The following is a 22314-nucleotide window of genomic DNA, read 5'->3' as shown; positions in this document are numbered from 1 at the left end:
CAAAGTCTACTCACCCAACTACTAATCAAACTACCATTGGTTTGTCTTCAACCCTCCTCGGGGGGTTCGTGAGGGTTGCTTGATTTTTCAAGTAACACACTACTGAATCATATATTTGAAAAACAAATCTGGACATGCGATATATCGAATAGTATGTTTTCGAGGTTGCTGAATACGAATATGAACTTATTTTTTGAATACAACCCCTGAAAGCCCCTCTGTGCCTCAAAATGGGGGTCAAAATTTTGAAAAATCGTGAAAAGTCGAGTGATATATCGAATGGTACGTTTTCGAGGTCGCCCAGTGCGAATATGAACTTATTTTTTGGGTCCCACCCCGCCCCCCAATGTCTCTCTGTGCCCCAAAATGAGGGTCCAAATTTTGAAAAATTGTGAAAAGTCGAGTGATATATCGACTTGTATGTTTTTGAGACACTAAACTGGAATCTGCACTTTTTAGTGTGCGTAGCACACTATTGGTTTCGCTTTGAGAAATGAAATTTCATTATACATGAATGTTCTCTTAAACTATCCAACTGTTTTTTGTACCTATTGGACACCATTTGAGAATCATTAAGGCGGAGGGAATAGATTATTTTTCATTCAATTCGGATGGGTAATTGCTGAGTAATTGCAATTTTAGTTCATTATTTTAATGCATAAATTCCTAAAAAAGGAGAAAGGGGACTTGCAAAACACCTGCCGCTCATTGTACCCTGCTATACCCCCAGTCTATTCCATCTCCGCTTTTCAAATCAGCTGTCTCATTGTACCCTGTTACACCCCTCATCTGTTAGCTGTATATTCCAAGTGGGAGTGGTTTGGTGGGGCGTTTACCCAACAAATATATTCTTTTAATGCCCAAACCCTCCATGTGAACTCGTAGTCGAATGGTTAGGGCATGTAGGTAGGAATAGGAATTGTAGGGTCCCAGGTTCGAATCCCCATCAGGTAGGTAGGTATAGGTGACGGATTTTTCGTTGGAAATATTGGATAGGTAAATGCTGTGGAATGAGTACATGATGCTGGTGCAAAAAAAAACGAATTTTGAACCCTGTAGCCCCCTTATTTTAATTTATAAAAACAAAGTTATGAAATATGATGATATCATTTTGCTAAATGAATTTTTTCATTTCATTTATTCAAATACTTTTTACTAAACCTATACCGCCATAAGTACAGTAAAAATTACCTTAAGATGAGTAATTTTTACTTTTTATGATATAAAAATTACTTTAAAATGAATTAAAACAAAATCATTTTTACTAATGTTATAGCAAAATTTATTAAAATGATGATTTTTACTATAAGATTACAGTAAAAATTATTATTGTAACTGAACAGTTAGAAATCACTGATTTTCAAAACAAATTTTATCATACTTATATTATGTATTTTTGAATGGGATCCGGTTATTGTGCTAAATATGTAGTCAAAATTTGTTGTAAAAATTACCCATATTTTTTTGTGCAATTTAGAGGCAATGCGAATTCTTAACATATTTTATATGATTTAATAATTTTAGAATCAAAGGCAAATTCTGAAAATTGGTTTGAAATTTTATAAAGAAGACAATGGAAATTCTAAACAAAATATGAAAATTTGTCATTTAGAGACACTGAGAATTCCAAAAATTGATTAAAAGTTCTATAAGTTGTAGATAATGTGAACTTGAAAATGATATGAATTATTGTATGTAATATATATGAAGATAATGAGAATTCTGAAAAATTAGAGGCATGCACTACTTAGATATGTACGATGAGTAATAGCGGTTATAGCTGTAGAAAAGGCAGCTAGCTACGCACACTTTGCAGCTAAGCTTTGCTTAGCTGTCTAGTTTCCTGCTCTACTTACGATTCCTCAAAATCCCCTTACGCCCCCTAAATAGGATAAAATTTTTACTTAATAAAGCTAGAAAGCGTTTTTGGTATGTATTCTATTTTCGATTCCCTAAATCGACTGGAAACTTTTTCAAGCCATTTCGAGTCGTTCTGGAGCCTCCAGCAGATTTTTGAAAATTTTTGGTAACATTTTGTGGAAATTTCAACCTCCAGAAATCTGCAAGAGGCTCCAGAAGTGCTCAAAATAACTCTAAAACGTCTGCTTAGTTACGAGAAATTTTAATTTTTTTTTACAACGATTTAAAAAGTTTACAAAAAATCAAAAAATGGACTTGAAATGCTTAGAATTGAAATTTTCGCTGTTGGGTATTTTTGCATGCTCTTTAGTTTTAGTTTATGTACTTGGTTTTGTTCAAAAATTTTCCTGCTGGTTGGAATCCCTCTCTCCTTCTCAGTTCTCTCCACATCAAAGTTTCAATGAATGATTATTACCAACTTCAGACCCTCATTTTGAGGCACAGAGGGGTTTTGAGGGGTTGTAGGCAAAAAATAAGTTCATATTCGTGCTCAGCGACTTCGAAAACATTCAAGTCGATATATCACTTGACTTTTCACGATTTTTCAAAATTTGGACCCTCATTTTGGGGCACAGAGAGACATTGGGGGGGCGGGGTGGGACCCAAAAAATAAGTTCATATTCGCACTCGGCGACCTCGAAAACGTACCATTCGATATATCACTCGACTTTTCATGATTTTTCAAAATTTTGACCCCCATTTTGGGGCACAGAGGGGCTTTCAGGGGTTGTATTCAAAAATTAAGTTCATATTCGTATTCAGCGACCTCGAAAACATACTATTCGATGTATCGCACGTCCAGATTTGTTTTTCAAATATATGATTCAGTAGTGTGTTACTTGAAAAATCAAGCAACCCTCACGAACCCCCCGAGGAGGGTTGAAGACAAACCAATGGTAGTTTGATTAGTAGTTGGGTGAGTAGACTTTGTAAAAAAAATTTGAGCGAAAACGAATGATTTTAAGTGGTAATTTTGATCAATTTATTGGACTGACCTTTTTTGAAACACCTACTCTTTCCACCCCTTTTTTTGGACACCCCCCTTGAGGAATGGGTATCGAGCGTAGTATCAAATTGTCGAGAATTTGAAGGGGAACATTTTTTGTCGCGGTAGTTTTTCTCAAAAACCTAATATTTACGGAGTAAATCGCAAAAAACGTGAATCGGAACCGGTTTCAGCCCCCTAAAAAATTTTCCTCCAGGGGTAGGAGAGTCGGCTTTTTTTTGGTGGTTCAGAGGGTCCATCCGAACACATTCCCGAAGAAAAAATTCATGTGCCAATTTTTTCCTTTTTAAAACCGCTATTTGCCCGCTCTATGGGGTAAAAATCGAGTTTTAGAAATAGGAAAAATGAAAATATTCAAAAAGCTTACTAAAATGCTTAAAAACCAAATTCTGATTTCAAAAATATTTCAATTTGAAGAAATTTATAAAAAGTTTTTTGTTTTGTATTTTGATTAAAAAAAAACAATCGAAAACATTTTTTTTTCTGAGTCCAAAGTTCATACTTAGATTCAATACTTGTTCTAAAGATTGAATGAAAAATTTTTTTTGAGTTTTGTTAATTGAGAAAATCCGGTTCTTAATCAATATTGAAAAATTGTTTATATTAAGCGCAAATTGTTTAGAAAATGATTTCAAAAATTATTCGATTTGAAGAAAACATAATTTTTTGTCTTTTTTTGATTTGAAATTTCTGACGAGTTCAAAATTTGGAAGAATTGGATTTTAGTCAACTGAAAAAAAAAACAAGATTTTTGTGGTTTGATGTTTTTGGAGTTTTAAAGGTTGGAAAAATTGGGGGTTGATTTCAAAATTTATAAACTACCTATTATTTAAAAAATAAAGAATTGGAAAAATTACGTTTTGAATATGGAAACATTTTTTTTGTATTTCAAAAAGTTGAAAAATTCAAAATCCTCTTTAAAGCTTGAAAGGGTTTGAAAACAAAATCGTGGTTTCAGCATTTTTTTTCGACTTGAAGAAATTATAGACGAAGGTTTTTTGTTTTATTTTTTGATTCCGAAAGAAAAAAGATACTGAAACAATTTTCCTTAAAATATAATCTAATTTTGGTTCTAAAAACTAAAAAGAACAAACAAATTGGTTTCTGAGTTTTTAAAAGAGATTTATAATTTGAAATTTGATTGGAAAGCTTTTCATTCTGATTTTTAATAAACTGAAAAATTTGGCCAAATTCTATTTTCAATTTAGAAAACTTGAAATTTAAAATTTTGAAAGAGCTTATTGTGATTTTAATTTGGTAAAATTGGAAACGGTTTTTTCTGTTACTGAGGTAGATATATTTTATTGAAAAAAACTTCATTTTGAGCTCAAAAACCGAAAGAATTTAAATTTGATTACAAAAAACTGAAAAAACGACAAAACAGTTTTTCTTGTTTTAATAAAAACCGAGAAAATCAAATTTCGTGATTTCACATTTCAAAAATCAGAATTTAAAAAAAAAATTGGAAAAATTTCACTTTGAGTTTGAAAAATTGAAAAAAAAGCTTTCTGAAAACAGTTTTTCAAAAATTTATTTTGGTTTTTAAAATTGAAAATTCAAAAAATATTTTGTTTTGAAAATTCTATTTTAGTAAGTTAGGTATACTTAAATGAAAATTTTCAACTTGAAAAAATTTAAAAAAAAGATTCTGTTTTTATTCTGATTTTGAAAAATTACGTAAAATATTCAATTTCGAGTTTGGGAAATTTTTTTTAAATGTTATTTTAACTCAGAAAATTGATTCTTTTTTTTTTGAAAATCGAACAAATTGAATCTTCGAGTATAAGAAAATTTAAAAACCCGGAATTTTGAAAAATAAAACCTTCGAAGTTGACCAAAATGAGAAAATTCAAAATACACCAACTCACCTTTGATTTTTTCCCCATCAGGGTTGCATTTAGTTTCACCTAGGAGACATTTGACATGAGTTGTCACAAGCTTCTCGTTCTTCAGCAAAGGTTCGATGTCGCCTATTTTTTCGCACTCTTGTTTATATTTTTCTATAATAGATTCGGTTCGGCATACGACAATTATTGCGAAAATCGATACAATTACGTTAAAACAATTCATGATTTAGAAAATTTTCGTAACAAAAAAATGTATAGAAATACTAGAAAAATACCACAAATTAGGTACGATAGCCTAAAATCAGGTCTATTCACTTGGTCGAATAAAAAACTGTATCTGTGACTGGAAAATAGCACGATGTCGAGGTGTATTTATATATTGAAAATTCGTCGTTTTTAACGAGGTTATTCGTGATTCGATGACTAATTTTTTTTTTTTACTTCGTATATCTAAAACATGGTCGAAAAAAAATAAACATTAAACATTCTGTAATGGAAGATATGGGATTCGAAATGTCACATATTCACGTCCACCATTCGTAATTACGATACGAAAAACCATCTCGAGTGTTTAATAATTTATATTTTCAAAACTTTGATAATTTAAAACATGACTTGTGTATTGTTGTTAGGTACCTGAGTATTTGGTAAACTAGCTCTAATATTGTTTGTTTTCACGTGTATCGAGCGATTTGAATTTAATCACGTTAGGTACTCGTATTTTTCTTTTTATCGAATCGATGAACGAGATTTCATCGTCATTTTATTTATTACTTTTTTGATGCGGGTTTTGGGAAGAATTCGTTCGAATAAGGATAGAAATCCTCGAGCTCGGGCTATAGAAGATTAATAAATAGAAATAATACGTCTTAACCTAGGCTACACCTGCAATCTGCACGATGATTATCTGTGCAATTAAGTGACCTGCTGCGAAAATTACAAGTGCAGTGACGTGTAAGAAAATTATAACACGAAGTCTCACGTCGCGCCATGCCATTTCGTGACATATTATTAAAGATTTTTTTTCGCTTTTAATAAAGCCATAAAAACAAATATAATTAATCGTAACACGAAAATGTAGGTACCTCTACGTATTCCTATACCTACGAGTACGTAACATAAACGTACATGATGAAACTTCTTAGGTTAAGTGTTTTATTTTCAAAGCTCACTGGCAAAGTTACCTTAAAAAAACATTGCACGAATGTTACTTAATTACAGCTTTAAAGATGGAGAATTGGAGACATAGGTAGACACTTAGATACTTGGTGCAGTTGCTTGAAGTTTGATAAAATTAAAGTGCATTTCGAAAAATTATAGAAACTGTCGAAAATAATTTCATACTCGTAAATGCAAAAGAATTTTTTTTTCTTTGAAAAACGTGATTTTTCCCCTATTTTTGGACACTGTCACTTGTGAAAACCTCGGCCAATCCCTCCCCTCTACAAAGTCCTGATTTGATTTTCGGAACTCTCCATCTGTGAATTTGAGCTTTTTTTTAGATTTATATTTTAAAAGTGTGTGTGTTTTTTTCTAAATTTTCCATTCAATTACAATATTTTACATTATTTTACCTTCATTTTTTTTTTTTTTTTGTTGGAAAATGAACAATTGGACATATCACATTCTTTCTGAGAGTAGAGTAGGTGAAGGCGTTGGGAGAAGGTGACATAAAAAATGAGTCGAAATTCCAAGACCATGGTTTTATTTTATTCACTTTTCAGAATTTGAAGATTGATGTACAGCATTGGGGAGGAAGAAGGAGGGGATTCGTAGCGAAAAAATTGTAAGGAAACCCTCTCGAATGGTTCGCCTTCGATTTGAACTGGATCGCAATTTTCGGAAAATTTCGGCTGCTTTCGATGATTTTTTTCAAATTCCAAATCGACCTTCAAAAAACAAAAATTGTAGGAAAATTTTTGATTTGAAAAAAAATGAGTAGGTATTCTACTAGTCATAAAAACACACTTGAGGTACCCGTTTGAAAATCAGTCCAACTGCGGATAATCTTATTAAAAAAGTCAAGAATAGGCCACACACACACAGCTGCTTAAATTAATTTCCAAACCGTGCGGAGAAATTTTAAATTTCTGGGAAAATCTAAAACTATGCTGGAGGTTTCAGAATTACTGGAAATTGTGAAATTCGATTTGAGAAAGTTGATATTGATTTCAAGACAAATTTTCGTCATTTTTTGCAGAATAAAATTTATATCTTCGAACTTGATATAGGTACCTAAACCTATAGGTAAATGTATTTTTTTAAAATAGATAATAAATTGCCAAAAATGGTCAACTTCAAATTCTCTAAAATTGGTAAAAAAAAAATCAAAAAACCAATTTGGGCGTACCATTTTTTGTCAACTCGCCAAAAATTGACACTCTCTGATAATTTTGATAAAGTGAATTTTTTGACAATTTCAGCAAAAAAAGGATTTTTTTATCAATCTTGGCAAAAACAGGACTGTTTGATGATTTTGACGAAATTTGCCCCTTTTGAGAATTTTGCCAAAATGGACACTTTTTGACTATTTTTCCAAAAATAGGCACTTCTTGTCTATTTTTCTGAAATATGACGCTTCTTGACATCCACCCACCCAAAGATTGACACTTTTGGACAAATTTTCCTAAAATTGACACTACCTACACTTTGTGACTTGGGCAAATTTGCCAAAAAAAAAAAGCTGAACTTTATTTATCAGCGAATTGGACAAAAAAATATGACTTTTGCTTGGAAATTCTAGAACAAAAAGAGGACTTTTCAAACGCGAAAATCAATTCTTGGGGTGGGGAGGGGATGCAAAAAATTATTGACTTACTACATCTTTCGAGAATTAGCTCGCCCACAAAAAAAAAGGTACCTAACTAAAAAAAGGCCTGCTTAATTAAGTTGACAGTTTTTGAAAAAAATGTTGAACTTTGTTATGGTGCAATCTGCCTCCACCTGCTAGGTGATAGATCTTAGGGTAACCCTTTACGCGATGTGATTTATAGCTATTTAGTAAAGAGGGTTCCAGTAACGTGGGAAAATATTAGAACATAGGGTGTGAACAATACCTTTCAATCGTGAAGGAGGCACGAGCTTCTGTCGATTGAAGGGTATCATCACTTGGTTTTTGCGATCGGCCGTGGCAAGATCCTCGTCGAAGTATGTGGTTCAGGAGTAATTTGTATGTAACGACAGGCCTATGCCTAGAGTTACATTATCTCAGGTTAACCCACCTCGCGTGTGTTTAAGATAATATTTTGATTTTATCGTAATCGTTGGTAGTTATTAATTAATTCTCTGAGGTAATGATCTGACGATTATAACCTTTGCGGTCATATCAAGATATTCCTAGGCATCTTGAATGAAGCGTGTGATACGTGTGTCTCTTCATAAAGCAGCCACCGACAGCCACTATTATTGGGGTTGGCTAAGGAAAAGAGGTGGTGTGACAGTGAGCAGTTTTCGGTAAGTGTAAGCTTACTTGGTGGTCTCTCAGCCACTATATTAATTATAACTTTATCGTAATTAATAGATGATGTCAATAGACATGAGGGATGGAGCATGGATTCCTCACTCACGTCATTATGAACCTATTTCGCATACATAGTTTTAGTCGAGTACTAGGCTAGTAAGGTCTCAATTCCATGTATAATTGCCATGATTTGCCAGGAGAAGTGCCTTAAGCACCATCCTATCTGTCTAGATTGAACGCATTTAATAAATAAATAACATATTACAATATGTTATAAATAATGTAGATGTAGTGAATGTCTTGACCGAATAAACCTTTGTACATAAATGGTATTTAAATGTTGATCATTTCTGTACTTTGATGACTTAGAATCTTTAGTGGTCACTCAAGAGAACTCCCATCTGAGCTAGTCAGGAGTCGAATAAATCTCCCCCTTAAGGTGATATTTATGAGAGATACCATCGAAACAGTAATGACTAATTACACCAATCATCGCTGATCATTATCAATTCTAAGATAACAACTTTTTCATAAGTTTCTCAGAATTTCCAATAGTTATCCCAAATCGCATAAAAATTACATAAAAGAGAGCGTATGGAGATCATTTTTAAATATCTTATCATCAAAACGTGCAAAATAATCTGGAAAATTGCTTTGAAAAAGTGGTTCTAAAACCACTGAAATGTGCTTCAAAATTTCTGATGCTAAAGTTAGGTATTTGAATTTCATTTGAAAATGATAAAAATGCCAACGAAAAATTTGATTCTATTTCACTTTTATTTTATAACTTTCTACCTAGAATATTTTCAGATTTTTTAAATTTTTATTGATTTTTTATTACTTAAGTATATCCAAGCCAATTTGATGTACCTAATTCTTCATTAATGAATAATAATACTTCAGTCTTGCCAAAATATCACCGTGTTGATAGATCTGGCTGAAAGATTTAAAGACAACGTGTGTTTCTTATCGATCAAAAATGTTGTATTTTGAACTTGTGGACTTCTGGAAGTGAAAGAAAAAAAAACAAAAAAAATCAGCCAATCTAACAAATTATCTAGTGTATCAAAATAGGTAGTTAAATATTCTACACTACAATCATCCAAATGTCTCCATGTAATTACCTGTTATAAGCCACAATGACAATCGCATTATCAGGACGCTGAGCAGCGATTGCCGAAATTCCTGTGAAAGTGGTATTGAATGGCTCCAAGTACACTCGAACCGAATCAGGTGCTATAAATTTGGAAAAATGACCAATTACGTAATACATCGGTTGTTTGTAGAATACGTCGTTTTTCGAGTCGACTGTGATGGCAGCATCGTGATAATTATTCAGATAATTTGGCCCTCCTTCTAGATCCAGAGCCAAGTTCCAATCAACGAATCCCGATGTAGAATGATACAAATACTGGAAAATTGTGGTATTTTAAAAATCTTAAGTCTGGTAATAGTTAGCTGAGGGGTGAAAAGGGAGAAAGAAAAGTTTCAACTTACATCCATAATTTGCATAGCGTAACGTTCAGCGCAGTTCCAAGCTCCAAGTTGAGGTTTCCCGTCTGAAAAATGATGGAAATTGTGCATCAAATTTAACTTGTGAGTACCTATTATTTTTTTACTTGGATTCTGGCAGTTAACCTTACTGTGTACTTACAACATGCAGTTTCGGCCAAAAGCAGATATTTTTCTGGATACGATTCAGCCATTTGGTTTAGAAAAAGGTTGTTTTTGATGGTATCTGTGTATCCGTGGATACTTATTCCTGATACGTGGAAATACGCCTCGTTGACAATATCGTTGGTCAAATTGTGATATTTTTCACCAACTAGTGGTTCGAAAAACTGCGCACAGAGAGGGGATTGAATTCGCCATATTGAAGAACAATGAAAATCCTCATAAGAGTAGGTAGCTATAGGTACCTATATCTTACCCATTTTACAAAGTATGCTATAATTTCTCTATTTTCTTCGCCAATTATCAGTTCCAAATGTTGATGACTGGAGTTTCTCAATGTTGGTACTAAATATCGAGTGACCCATTTACTCTGCTTGTATGGCGACCATTCCATCGCATTTATGAAAGGAGTTTCGGTGAAATTAAATGCGACCATTGGTTTATTTCCAGTTGACAGAGCCCAAAATTTAATGTTATTTTTGGCATAGTTGTCTAAAAACCTGAATACATATGTACAAAGGTTAGATTCAACACAATTTTTTTTTTTTTATTTAACAAGGAAACAGCAGAACTGCCGGGAGGTATTCACCACGTAAAATTAACAGACACAAATTTACAATTAGTGTAAGGAGAACAGAAAAGTGGACCACTGTCCAATTTTCTACCTGTTCGGCATTTAATGAGCAAATGAATTTTTTCTCTTTAATGAACTGAAATGTTGAATAGAGGTACCTAGTGATGAATAAATAAAACTCACATTACGAGGTAATCTGCGTACAGTTGACAATATTCGCGTTTTAGTTCGCCACTGTAGTGACTACAATTTGTTTTCATCCATTTGGGAGCTGTCCATGAGCAAGCCATGAGTTTCAATTTATCACGAGTCAATTCCATTGCCTCTAGAATGGTAGGAATCTGTGGAATTCAAGCAATTACATTTTCTTTTTCAGTATGGATCATTGGACCTGCTCTGAGTATCGATCAGAGTGTTTTTTCAAGCAGTTATTATTGTAGGACTATTCAAATGATTTTTAAATTTGAAAGTGACTTTAGAAAACTGCGTTGAAAATATCAGCTTCTCACGTAATTTTTTTCTAATGAGCCGTTTCGTTTCAAGACTTGAAATTTTAGGGGAAAAAATGTGAAAAATATTGTTTAAAATTGCGTTTTTGTAGTACCTAAACTTATTTAATGTTTTTTTAATGAAATTTTTTGGAATATTTTTCTTTATAAAAAATCTGTACCCATAGATTGATTTACATATGTGTAGTTTAGGGTGTACCTTATTTTTCAAAGTTGGAATTTTCCACCTCCCTTTCACCAAAGTTGTTACCTCGGGTGAGAAAATAATTCCCTATTTTTTAGTTTTTCCTTGTCTGCCAGCAAAGTGGTGTCAGTAGCCCCTCCCCTTCCACCAAGTTGAAAAAAATGAAAAAATGTACAAAAAAATCGATTCATTGAAATTACCTAGAATTTGTTTCTTCATCAGAACTTTTCTTAATAATCCCCTTTTAAATTTAAAAAAAAAAAAAAAAAAAAAAAAAAACTTTCTCCATTAAGAATCTCCTTAAAATTGAGAAAAATCATAAGATATAATGTGAAAAAATCAAAATCAGGGGAAAATTTTTGAAAGTATCTCATTTCCACACTAGAATGTTCTATACATAACCCCCTTTCTAAAAAAAAACTTCTTTGGACCCCCAAATGATCTTGGATCATTTGAAAAAAATAAAAAAGATGAAAAATTGATGTATATAGAAATTTTTTCAATGGGCAGAATCTTTTTAAATAGGTTTATTTTCAAGAAAACCTCACCCTTGGTCCTTCAAATGTAGTTGGTCCATTTGTGTAAATCCCCCTAAGCTGAAAAATACCAATAAAGATGGAAAATTAATGTCTGAAGGTACAACTACAAACTATTTGGAAATTTTTCATTTCTGAGGAGAATGCTTCTTGACAGGCCTTTTTTCAATTCTTTTCTGGAGGGCTCGTCAATTCTCAAAAGTTGTTGAAAAAAAAACCTCTTTTTGTTCCCCAAAGTTCTGTTTTTTTTTTGCCAAACTTGCTTATAAAATTCTGATTTTTTTCCTTTCAAGTTCGCTCGTAGGTATCAAGAAGTGTGAAAATAAAAAAGCGTCAATTTTTGGAGAAATAGTCACAAAGTGGTTATTTTTATCAAAACAGTCAAAAAAGTACCTATTTTTGGTAAAATTGTCATTGCAGTCAATTTTTGTCAAAATTGTCAAACAGTCCTGTTCTTGCCAAGATTGCCCAAAAAACCATGACTTTTAACCAAATTGTCAAAAAATTCCCGTTTTTTTGTCAAAATGGTCAGAGAGAGTCAATTTTTGACGAGTTGACGAAAAGTTGTAATGTTTTTTTGTCAAAATTATCTGGAAGTAATTTTTTGATGAAATGGCCAAATTGGTCATAATTTTTGACAAAATTGATTAGAAAGTTTTGCTTTTTTTGATGCAATTTTTTATCATTAGGTATTGCAAAGTGTTTAACGGTCACGAAAGTCATGAAAAAATCATGAATTTTGTTCGAAACACACTTGAAAATTGTTTTAAAAGCTCATAAAATGAGAAAAAATACAAAAATCAATAAATTTGTTCGAAAAATTAAAAAATTGAAATTACCTACTTGCCTACAAACTGAAAACAATTTCCTCACAGTTTCAAGTTGTTCATTAAAAAAAAAATGGGGGGGAGGGGATTTTCATGTGGTAAAAATGTGAAAAATAGGCAATGAAAAACCACTGCGTTCCAAAATGTCTCCCGACGAAAAAATTAAACAGATGTCTTCAAAACATCTTTTTTGAATTTTTTGAATTTTCAAAAATTCGCCAAGAATCCAAAAATTATTGTTAGAACCTGAAATTTTGATTACGAAGGTTTTACCCAATAAGCACCTCCTCTCAATGTTATTGATCCTAAGGCTCATATTTTAAGCCCCTCCAGAAAGATTTGAAATTTCTGAAGAAATTCGAAAACTTGCTGAAGGTTGCAGAATGACTCGAATTAGTACATACATAGGTAGAAGTTGATGTTTGGGAACCGAATTGAAATGATTATTTACATTGACTCACTTCGCTCACAAAATTTTATATTTGATGGAAAAGTTTAAAAATTGCCGTTGAAACAGTTTTTTTTTTTTTATTTTTTTTATTTTCAAAAATTCGCCAAAAATCGAAAAATTAACCAAATTGTTTGAAATTTTGGTTACGAGAGTTTTAGAATATGTTCTTTCGTTCTAACTTGGTTTCCATTTATGATCGGGAAGTTTCAGATCAAAAAATTATTACCTACCTAATGAAATACGTGTTTAAAAAGAACAAACCTTATGTTTCAGATCTTGTTCACTCAACTTGAATTTTTTGGGAGTATCCATATTGGTATAAAATCTCGATGAAAAATCTGTTCCACCGATGGGAACTCGTCCTAAAACATACTGCAATCCAAATGGTCCATAATACGACCTATTTGAACAATATGAGTAGTAAAAAAATGAAACATATAAGTAGGCAACTAGGCACTAGGCATGCTTAATATAGGAACATGTAAGTGGTATTTATAATGATTCATTTCAAAGTAAAATTACTGCATTAATTGTTTTCGAGCTAATGGACTCAACGACCAAATATTTCCACTCGCGGAATCACTGAACGCTCCTCCAAAGCCCATGATTTTTTGTAATTTTACTGTTGTGTCTATTTTAAGGGCATCTGCGAAGGAAAGGAAACACACGTAACTTTTGTCATCGTATAGAAATCAAAATAATAGCAGTAATAGAAAATAAATCATCGAGTTCGTTAAGCTATACCCTTGACATCTTTCGTATGTTGGGAAAGTTGACCATCGTGTCTATTAAACCGGTAACCATCGGAAGAAGACCTATACCAAGAAAACTTTCCGGAAGGTAACGGACGTAAAGGTAACATCTTATCGCAGTAGGTTTTATTACAAACGCAGACCATTCTACCGGGTTGGAAATTTTTTGGAATACATTCGGTCATTTTTTCAGCCAGTTTCAATTCTTCTGCGTTATTATTACAAACAAAATACTTAAATGTATCTTTACGTTCTAATACATATACTTATTTTGGTATTTTTTAAATTGGTGAATCTCAAATAGGCTAATAAAATACTTTACCTTCGTCTATCAAGAAACCGTCAATTTTCACTTTTGGGCGTGTAGCAAAACTTTTTGATTTGCAGAAATCATTGTCAGCATTAGATTCGTTTTTGGTTGATTCTCTGCCATTAAAACTTACATCAGAATTACTCTTATTACAAAAGTCATAGTCATTTGAATTTCCCACTTTTGCAATTGAGGGATCACTTCTATTAAAACTGATTTCAGAATTATTTGTTCGACAAAAATCATCTGTTGAATTTGCGAGTAAAGGTTTCGGTATTTTCATCATGACTTGTGTTGATTTTTCATCGTCAACTAATCCATCAAGAATATCGAGTTCATTGGTAATCGAACCATTATCAGAGGTGCCATATTCGGAAACGGTTTTATTCCCATTATAGATACTGTTACTGGAATCATTAACCCACTTGTCACTTTTGATTTGAGGTTTAGTGAATGAATCTCCTGACTCGATCATATCCAGTGATTTGATATTTGTAATTGTGTTTTGATACGAATCTGGTGGATCTATTTTAGCCAATTTCAGATTATTGAGAATTCTCGAACTTGAAACACTTTTCTGAAACGTGTTATCTTGTGATCTGGTTCGGTTCATGGTTGTGTTGAAAGCGACAGAATTGGTTTGCAGAGAACGTGTTGTTTCGGTTGCATATTGTTTGGTGATAGGAACATGAGGTTCAATTATTGTGTGTTTGAAGTATCCAGAAGGTGAAAAATTAGGGATTGTTTGATTCGGCGAAGTTGAGCTTTCGATGACATTTGAATAACTTTGATACGGGGTTTCTGTTGATTGTGAGTGTATTTGTTCAACTTTCAATAAGAATGCTGCGAGCAGGAAGTGAAGTACTGCTGAAAATGGAAAAATAAAACGTTGCGGTTAATTTCAAATTTCAACACTTTCTTTTCCTTTTTTTCAACTTCATTAATTTAAAAAGTGCATCTGGTTGGGTAGCTGCAACATTGGGAATTTTTATTTTAATTACTTTCTATTTGCCATATCATTAAATTTTTGGGCCCACTGAAAAATAACTGTTCTAAGGGTAAATTTTTTGGAAAAAATGTCATTAACAATTTGAACAGTTGAATAGGCAAGTTGAAAATATGGTAATAATATTTTATGCGAGCAATTTATCGTTACTTTAAAAAAGGAGGTTAGCACGATAACAGTACTCACGATGAAAAAGAGGATTGCACGATGAAAAAGTGTATTTCACGATAAAAAAATGTATTGCACGCTTTCTTAAAAAACGAACAATAAAATTATGTGGTATCCACTATCCACGATACACAATTACACATACATTATATCTAGTAAAAACAATAAAAAATGAACAATTTCCGGGTACATTTCCCCGTACCCCCCCCCCATTTTGGGAGGGGTGGTAAAAAGCACCTAGAAGGATAGTGCTAGGTTAGTGCTGGTTAGTGCACGTATCGCCGACGTTAGTGCACGCCCCCTTCACCCCAATTTTTTAAAAAATATGTGGGGGGTACAAAACGTGGTACCCCCCCATTCGCGGAAGGGGGTCAAAAACCACCTAGAAGGATAGTGCTAGATTAGTGCTGGATAGTGCACGCCCCCTTCAACCCAATTTTTAAAAAAATTTGTGGGGGGTACAGGGAAATGCTGTACCCCCCCCCCCCATTCACGGAAGGAGGTTAAAAACCACCTAGAAGGATAGTGCTAGGTTAGTGCTGGATAGTGCACGCATCCCCAACGTTAGTGCACACTTTCTTCACCCCCTTTTTTAAAAAAATTTGGGGGGGGGGGTACGGAGAAATGATTTACAAAAAAAGGGAAGAACGTTGTTGAAAGGGTTAAAACCCACATAGTTCGATTCAGTTTCGTTAGTGCTGGTTAGTGCACACACTTATACAATTATTCCCCCTCCCCCTCCCTCAATATTAATTAAATGAATAATTTTACACCCTATGGTCCAGTAAAATGAGCATCGAATAGGGAAAATCAAAAGTGGCAAGCTGATTTTCGGTATATTGGTCCATTTTGATGTCCATAAAACTAATCCGAGGAGTCCCCCACTGTACCGAGTGAGCTCCCACCCCCTCCCAAATCGGGGGTTTGGCCAAAACCTCGAATAGTACATATTGACTCTAGCGCAAAAATGGTTTTACAAAATGTTCTTCTACTTGTACGTCAAATTTCCCATCAGATGAGCCATTGATCAATTTTCCAGTCCCAAGTGGGGGGGGTGGACCTACGGCGTTTCGAACATAAGGGGGTTTGGGGTAGCTTCATAACGTTGATAGTTAATATTGATCGTAATATTTTTAATCATTCAAAAATGGCATGATGGTGATTCACTTTGTTTTTTTGAGGTACAGAGCGGACTACCAGTGTCACCCCTCCCACCTGCCCCTCACTATTTAGTTATTTGCCCACATAACGTACGTGAAGTGAATTGAAATGTACGAAAAAATGTGAAAATGTCGAATGGAATGTCAATACCAGACCCATTTTAACGTAGAGTAATGAAATCTCCCCCTTTGTGGGTTCCAAGCTCCCTGCAACTTTTTCCTATCCATCTTCTTTAATATGGGTCATATTGGAAAAATTGAGCAATTGTTCTGTTCTACGTAATGCATGTAATTTGCCATAAAATTAACCTTCCTTCATATTTCACACTCCTGAAGGGGCGGGGGGTGAACCTAAATCATTGATTACCTATTACCTACCTACCTTCTCGTTCTCACAATGAAATTTCCAATTCAATCGTAATAGGCAGCGCAAAACTGTGAAATTAGGTAATTATAAATTAATTCAGTGGGAACAGAAAGGGACCAAGTCACATTTTTGGAAATTTTTTTTTTCACGGATATACGGGTTTCAAAGTACGGCGCGGCGGATCGACTGGTGATGTCAGATTTCCGCAAAACTGCCGAGAAAGTGGTATTTGGGCGCAGAAAAAGGGCGGATCTGCATTTATGACTTTTTTGTAAAATTTTTTGAATTCCTTGAAAAATAATCATCATTTTTGAGCAGACCATTTTTTGAAATTTAAGTTAATCTCTGAACTGAAAAATGATGAAAAAATTAACAACTTCGGCAAAAAGTCTTATAGGTACCTCAAAAGGTTTTTGGTCAATTTAAACGAGATAGCAGTCTAAATGATGTACTTAGATGTAGAATCAAGCCCCATTCGTGCCCGGGCAATTTCAAAAGAAATTTTGTCGATTGGGTGCAGAAAGGGTCCAAATTCCATTTGTTTAGGCAGCAACAGCGCCGGCGCACGTGAATATTTTTTTTTCTAAACAATGCTAAAAATTGTGTCTTGGGGTCCTCTTTCAATGACCTTAAGCATGTTTACCAAAAATTTTTGATTTTCAAATAAATCAGTTTTTTGTTATTCCTGAAAAGTGCGAAAATGGACTTAGCCCCTTTCTGTTCCCACCAATTCAATTATAAACACACAAAATCTAAAAAAAAAGTATTCGCAATATTTTTTTTCAGTTTCAGATTTCAACAAACTTCAATATGTTTGCCTGAAAGTCCAATTTCAAGCTGAAGTTTTCAAATTTTATCACGGATTTGGAATCCCTTTTGTAATTCTTCTAAAATTCCACATTCAGATTTGCTTCAAGTTCACAAGTCTTCAGAAATGAGAGTCTCCAAAGTTTGTTTGTTTCACATAAAACCGAAAGTATGAAGTGTGCAGATTAGGCTTACAGTGATTTCCTATACCACTCCTCCCCTCCAAACTTTTAGAAGTTTGTGAGGAAAATGATTTTTTTTTAGCAAGACTGCTATGGGAACACCTTTAAAAAAAGGTACCTAAAGGGAATTTTCAGTTCAATGTTACAGAATCGGGACTTTTAGAAAAATTTGAGGAAGTGTGAGGGGAGGAGATGAGTCTTCAGCGAAGACACAAAATCACATTTTGCGTAAAAGTGTGTGAAAATCCGCTTGGGGAGGGATTGAAAAGTCATTGAAACACTTAAAAATACATCTCTTAACAGGAGTCAAATAATTCGCCTGGTAAAACAACAATATAATCGATTTAATGATGATTAACTATCAACGTTATGAAGCTATCCCAAACCCCCTTATGTTCGAAACGCCGTAGGTCCACCCCCCCCCCTTGGGACTGGAAAATTGATCAATGGCTCATCTGATGGGAAATTTGACGTACAAGTAGAAGAGCATTTTGTAAAACCATTTTTGCGCTAGAGTCGATATGTGCTATTCGAGGTTTTGGCCAAACCCCCGATTTGGGAGGGGGTGGGAGCTCACTCGGTACAGTGGGGGACTCCTCGGGTTAGTATTCAGGACATCAAAATGGACCAATATACCGAAAATCAGCTTGCCACTTTGATTTTCCCTATTCGATGCTCATTTTACTGGACCATAGGGTGTAAAATTATTCATTTAATTAATATGGAGGGAGGGGGAGTAAAATTTCTAAAAATAGTCGTTTTTTCTGAAAATTTCGAATTTTTATTTTTTTCGAAAAAATTGTCCAAATATCTTGCTTTTTGGCCGAAAACTGTCAGTAAACCATTTCTTTTGTTAAAGTTGTCAGTCTCGTTTTATTTTTCCAATGAAGTGCCTTTTTCGAAAAATTATCAAAATCTTTACTTTGCTGGCAAAAAATTATCAAAAAGTCTCGATTTTTCATCAAAAAGTTTCGAAATAGTTCAAGTTTTCAAAATTAAATACATTTAAATTCGCAATAGGTAGGTACTTACTTATTCTGGTTTTTTTGTGATTTTTTTCTGTAAGTATCGAAAAAATATGTTTTTCTCGCATTTTGTCACTTTTTTTGGCTACTTTTCAATAATTACTTTTTGGTTACTTTTTCGAGCTTTTTCAGTTACAAAATTACTTTTTTTGGGGAAAAATTGAGTACGAACCATGCATTCTCTTCACTCGGGGCTGTTTACTTTTTACTTTCAAAATTAAAATTTTCAATAATTTCATCGTTCAAATTTTAAAATTTTAAATCAAAAGAAATTAGCAAATTTTTTGAAACATCGTTTTTACCTCTCGAAACCCGAATTTTTGAAAGCTTTTGCCCTTGCTTCGTTGGGGCCAATCCTTATCTTTGAACGAAAAAAATCCCAGTTTGAAACTAAAATGAAAATAATAATTTTATAATGAACCTAACTTTTAATGTGAATATTATATGTACCTGTACCTATCAATGGCGAAATTGAAATTTTATCTTTGATTTGCATTTTATCTTAAAAACTCGTCATCTTATTCGGCAAAATTGTTTTTTTTTCATCATACAAGCCGGCAAATTTTCAGTCAACAGCCTCCTTCTCCACTCTACTCCATTCCCCTAAAAAAAACTCCGATTTTTTTCTCGTCAGATCAACCTTATTTGGAATTATTTTTCAAGCTTTCCCGTGGGTTCCTATGTTTTAGTGAAAAAAAAAGAAGGAGATTAATGACTTAATGACTGAGGAATTCCCTTGTGAGACTTATTCTTGGAGTCAAATTGTTTTTTTTGTTTTGGGTTTTGTTACGTCGAGTTATCCATTTTTTAGACAGACAATTCAGAAGCTAGTAAACTTCCTTTCGAAAAATTTGTCAACATTTGAGGTATTTTTGATGTTATAAATTTGAATGTATATGTGAGCATGTTTAGGCACATGACATTGAAATTTCTTGAAATAGTCATGTTTGATGGAGGGGGGGTGTGGATTCTATGCTCTTTGATTTTTCTCCGATAATTTGTACCTACCTTGCTGTCTTTTTTAATATGTTATTCTGTTTGATTGTGTTCTATCTACGATAAACGTTTACTGGCACAGTGAGCTAAAATGGAATAATTTTGTACCTATACCATGTTTAAAAATTTTGAAACACATTTTTCATGTCGAAACACCGAAATAACAAATAAATTAGGTATGAGTATAACTTCACTTACCGTTATTCGCGAGTTTTCTATTGCTTAAAACTTGCCTGTGTAATTGACTCCTCCCGTTTAAGCGGGTAAAAAGTTTTTCACACGTCATCTTATTCGTGTGTAATTATCATTTGATCCTTGATTCCGAACAGATCACCCGCAGATTTAAAAAAAATTACATATCGTGAAATTGAAATGAAAAATGACTCCGAGCTAGTTGTAAGTAAGCTCTCGATAGGTAAACCCGGAGAATACTCGTGTTTTTTGTTTTTTTTTTTTTTTAAATTGCACATATTGATTCGATCAAACAAGGAGGTGATTAAACAATATTAAACGTATACAAACAATTTCCTAATACTGGAATGTTTTCAAACAAGAAGTAGGTATACCTACAGGAGCAGCTGCCTCTCTAAAATTCAACAGGAAACAATTATATAATGACTAAGAAATGGAAAATTTACTGTGCTGTAAAGTAACTCTAGGTACATACACCTGGAAAAACTGGATCAATAAAACATATTTTCTTTTAAATTGAATAAGTAATATTTTATAAATCATAGACATTTTAAAACCAAAGTAAGTAAACGAAATAGATTAATAACCTGCATATATATATTTGATTGATATACAACAATATGAACATCAAGAAGAAAAATGTCTCCTGTCGCTGAACAAAATGGAATTTCTCCATAAACCAAATATCCATTTATCATCGACAGCACTGGCACGTAACCGCGCCATAAATGAGAGCTAATGGGACACCAACAATTTCTATACATGCATCTTTGACAAACTTGCCACAAAAATAGACAATTCCGCATGCAAATAATCCTGTATTCTTCGCTCCACGAAGCATTTTCTTACCGATTTTCTTACCTTTTTAGCCAAATTTTTGTAAAAAATGATGGCTATTGCGGTAGGCCCAAGTTTGGATAAAAAGGTCGGGGGTCAAAAATTTTGATAGTTCTCGACGTTTTGAGCTCAAACTAGACGATTCCCGGTGTGTCAGTTTTTATATATATATAGGTATTAGTATCCAGACATGTCAACTATTGAATGGGTTAATTTTACTATACAAGTGGACTGACCAACTTCTCAACTATAGTTGACAAGTCATGGGTTAATTTTACTATACAAGTCAACTATGAGTTTTCAGAAACTTCCACCAGAGGGCGCATGGCTTAGAAATCAAGGCGCGAGGACGAACGCAGGGTCTACAGTCAATTTGTAGTGAGTAGAATGTGATGCGCTGGTGGAGATGTATGCGAATACATCGATCCTGAGTGTACACGACAACAAATTTGACTTGAAATTTTTCAGTATTTTATTGGCCTATGGAAAATTTAGAAACATCAAAAATTTTTATGCTGTTTAAGCTTTCTTTTGGTGTCTTAACTTTCTCAAAATTCAAATTACTTCAACTCCATTTTCAAAAATTTTCTTCAAAATTTAGCCTAAAAATCTGATTACTTTTTTCAAAACATAGATTTTTTTAATATCAGACTGAATCTGCAAATAAAATTTCAATAAGTGATTTAGAACAGAAATTATACCAATTTTAAACTTTTGTTGACTTTTCTGCATATATGCCAAGCATAGTTGACATGTCTGGTCGCTAGCAAATATATATATATATTTATATATAAGTTTCACCGAAACTTGAATTTTTACATTTTATAACCTGGAACCTGTTCTAATTGATCAAATAAGGTCAAACTTGGGAAATGGGGTTCATTTAAGACCTAGAATTGACCCCCGAAGTTTCAAGGGTCAAAGTTGAAAATTACAGAAAGGTCATTTTTTTGGAGGGGCATAAAAAGGCCCCAAATGAACGAAAAGGGTCCAAAATCATACCATAGGTCACTACCTCCATTGTAATCAACATATCCGAATTTCAGCTTCCTAGGTCATCTCCACTCCATTTTAGTTGGGAAAAACCACATTTTACCCCTATTTTTGACCCCCTCACCCCTAAAATTGAGCTAGGGGGTCCAAATTCTCAGCATACAATAAGAGGGTGACCCTTGAATGCTTTTTGCAGGATTCAACCTTCCAACCCCATTTGACCCCTCTCCAGGGTCAAAAAAGTGGATTTTTGCGTGTTTTTTGACATTTAGCCAGACCTACAGCCCCTCCAAATTGACCTAGAGGGTCCAAATTTTCACAGTACATTGGGAGGGTGTACCCGAAGTGCCTTTTGCAGGTTTGAACCTTCCAACCCCATTTGACTCCTCTCCAGGGTCAAAAAAGTGGATTTTTTCATCGATTTTACGTGTTTTTTGAAAATTTTGACCTTTAGCCAAGCCTACAGCCCCTCCAAATTGACCTAGAGGGTCCAAATTTTCACAGTACATTGGGAGTATGTATCGGAAGTGC

General features: G+C 33.6%; 1 protein-coding gene and 1 long non-coding RNA gene across 2 annotated transcripts in view; one reads left to right on the top strand and one right to left on the bottom strand.

The window, feature by feature from the left end:
- Positions 1 to 22314, top strand: part of LOC135841876 (uncharacterized) — a 214071-nt gene that overhangs the window by 105262 nt on the left and 86495 nt on the right. The gene's annotated exons all lie outside the window — the stretch shown is intronic.
- Positions 8992 to 20171, bottom strand: LOC135838704 (lysosomal acid glucosylceramidase-like). The gene is made up of 11 exons (XM_065354442.1): positions 19960 to 20171; positions 14063 to 14917; positions 13733 to 13948; positions 13511 to 13634; positions 13250 to 13388; positions 10665 to 10822; positions 10164 to 10407; positions 9888 to 10074; positions 9731 to 9792; positions 9358 to 9644; positions 8992 to 9238 (listed from the first exon to the last, which is right to left on the bottom strand). Exons 1-11 carry the CDS (start codon positions 20045 to 20047, stop codon positions 9133 to 9135), a joined length of 2466 nt encoding a protein of 821 aa, XP_065210514.1. The 5' UTR covers positions 20048 to 20171; the 3' UTR covers positions 8992 to 9132.

Source organism: Planococcus citri, chromosome 3, assembly GCF_950023065.1.
Source record: "Planococcus citri chromosome 3, ihPlaCitr1.1, whole genome shotgun sequence".
Lineage (NCBI taxonomy): Eukaryota > Metazoa > Arthropoda > Insecta > Hemiptera > Pseudococcidae > Planococcus > Planococcus citri.
This window is presented reverse-complemented; position numbering and strand designations above follow the sequence as displayed.

Excerpts from the sequence above, each read along its gene's own strand:
- LOC135838704 (XM_065354442.1), bottom strand. The coding sequence starts at position 20,047 with ATGACGTGTGAAAAACTTTTTACCCGCTTAAACGGGAGGAGTCAATTA. Across the intron at positions 10,823-13,249 it reads AACAAGATCTGAAACATAAG|ATTCCTACCATTCTAGAGGC; the intron begins GTTTGTTCTTTT and ends TGAATTCCACAG. Across the intron at positions 9,793-9,887 it reads TTTGGCCGAAACTGCATGTT|ACGGGAAACCTCAACTTGGA; the intron begins GTAAGTACACAG and ends ATCATTTTTCAG.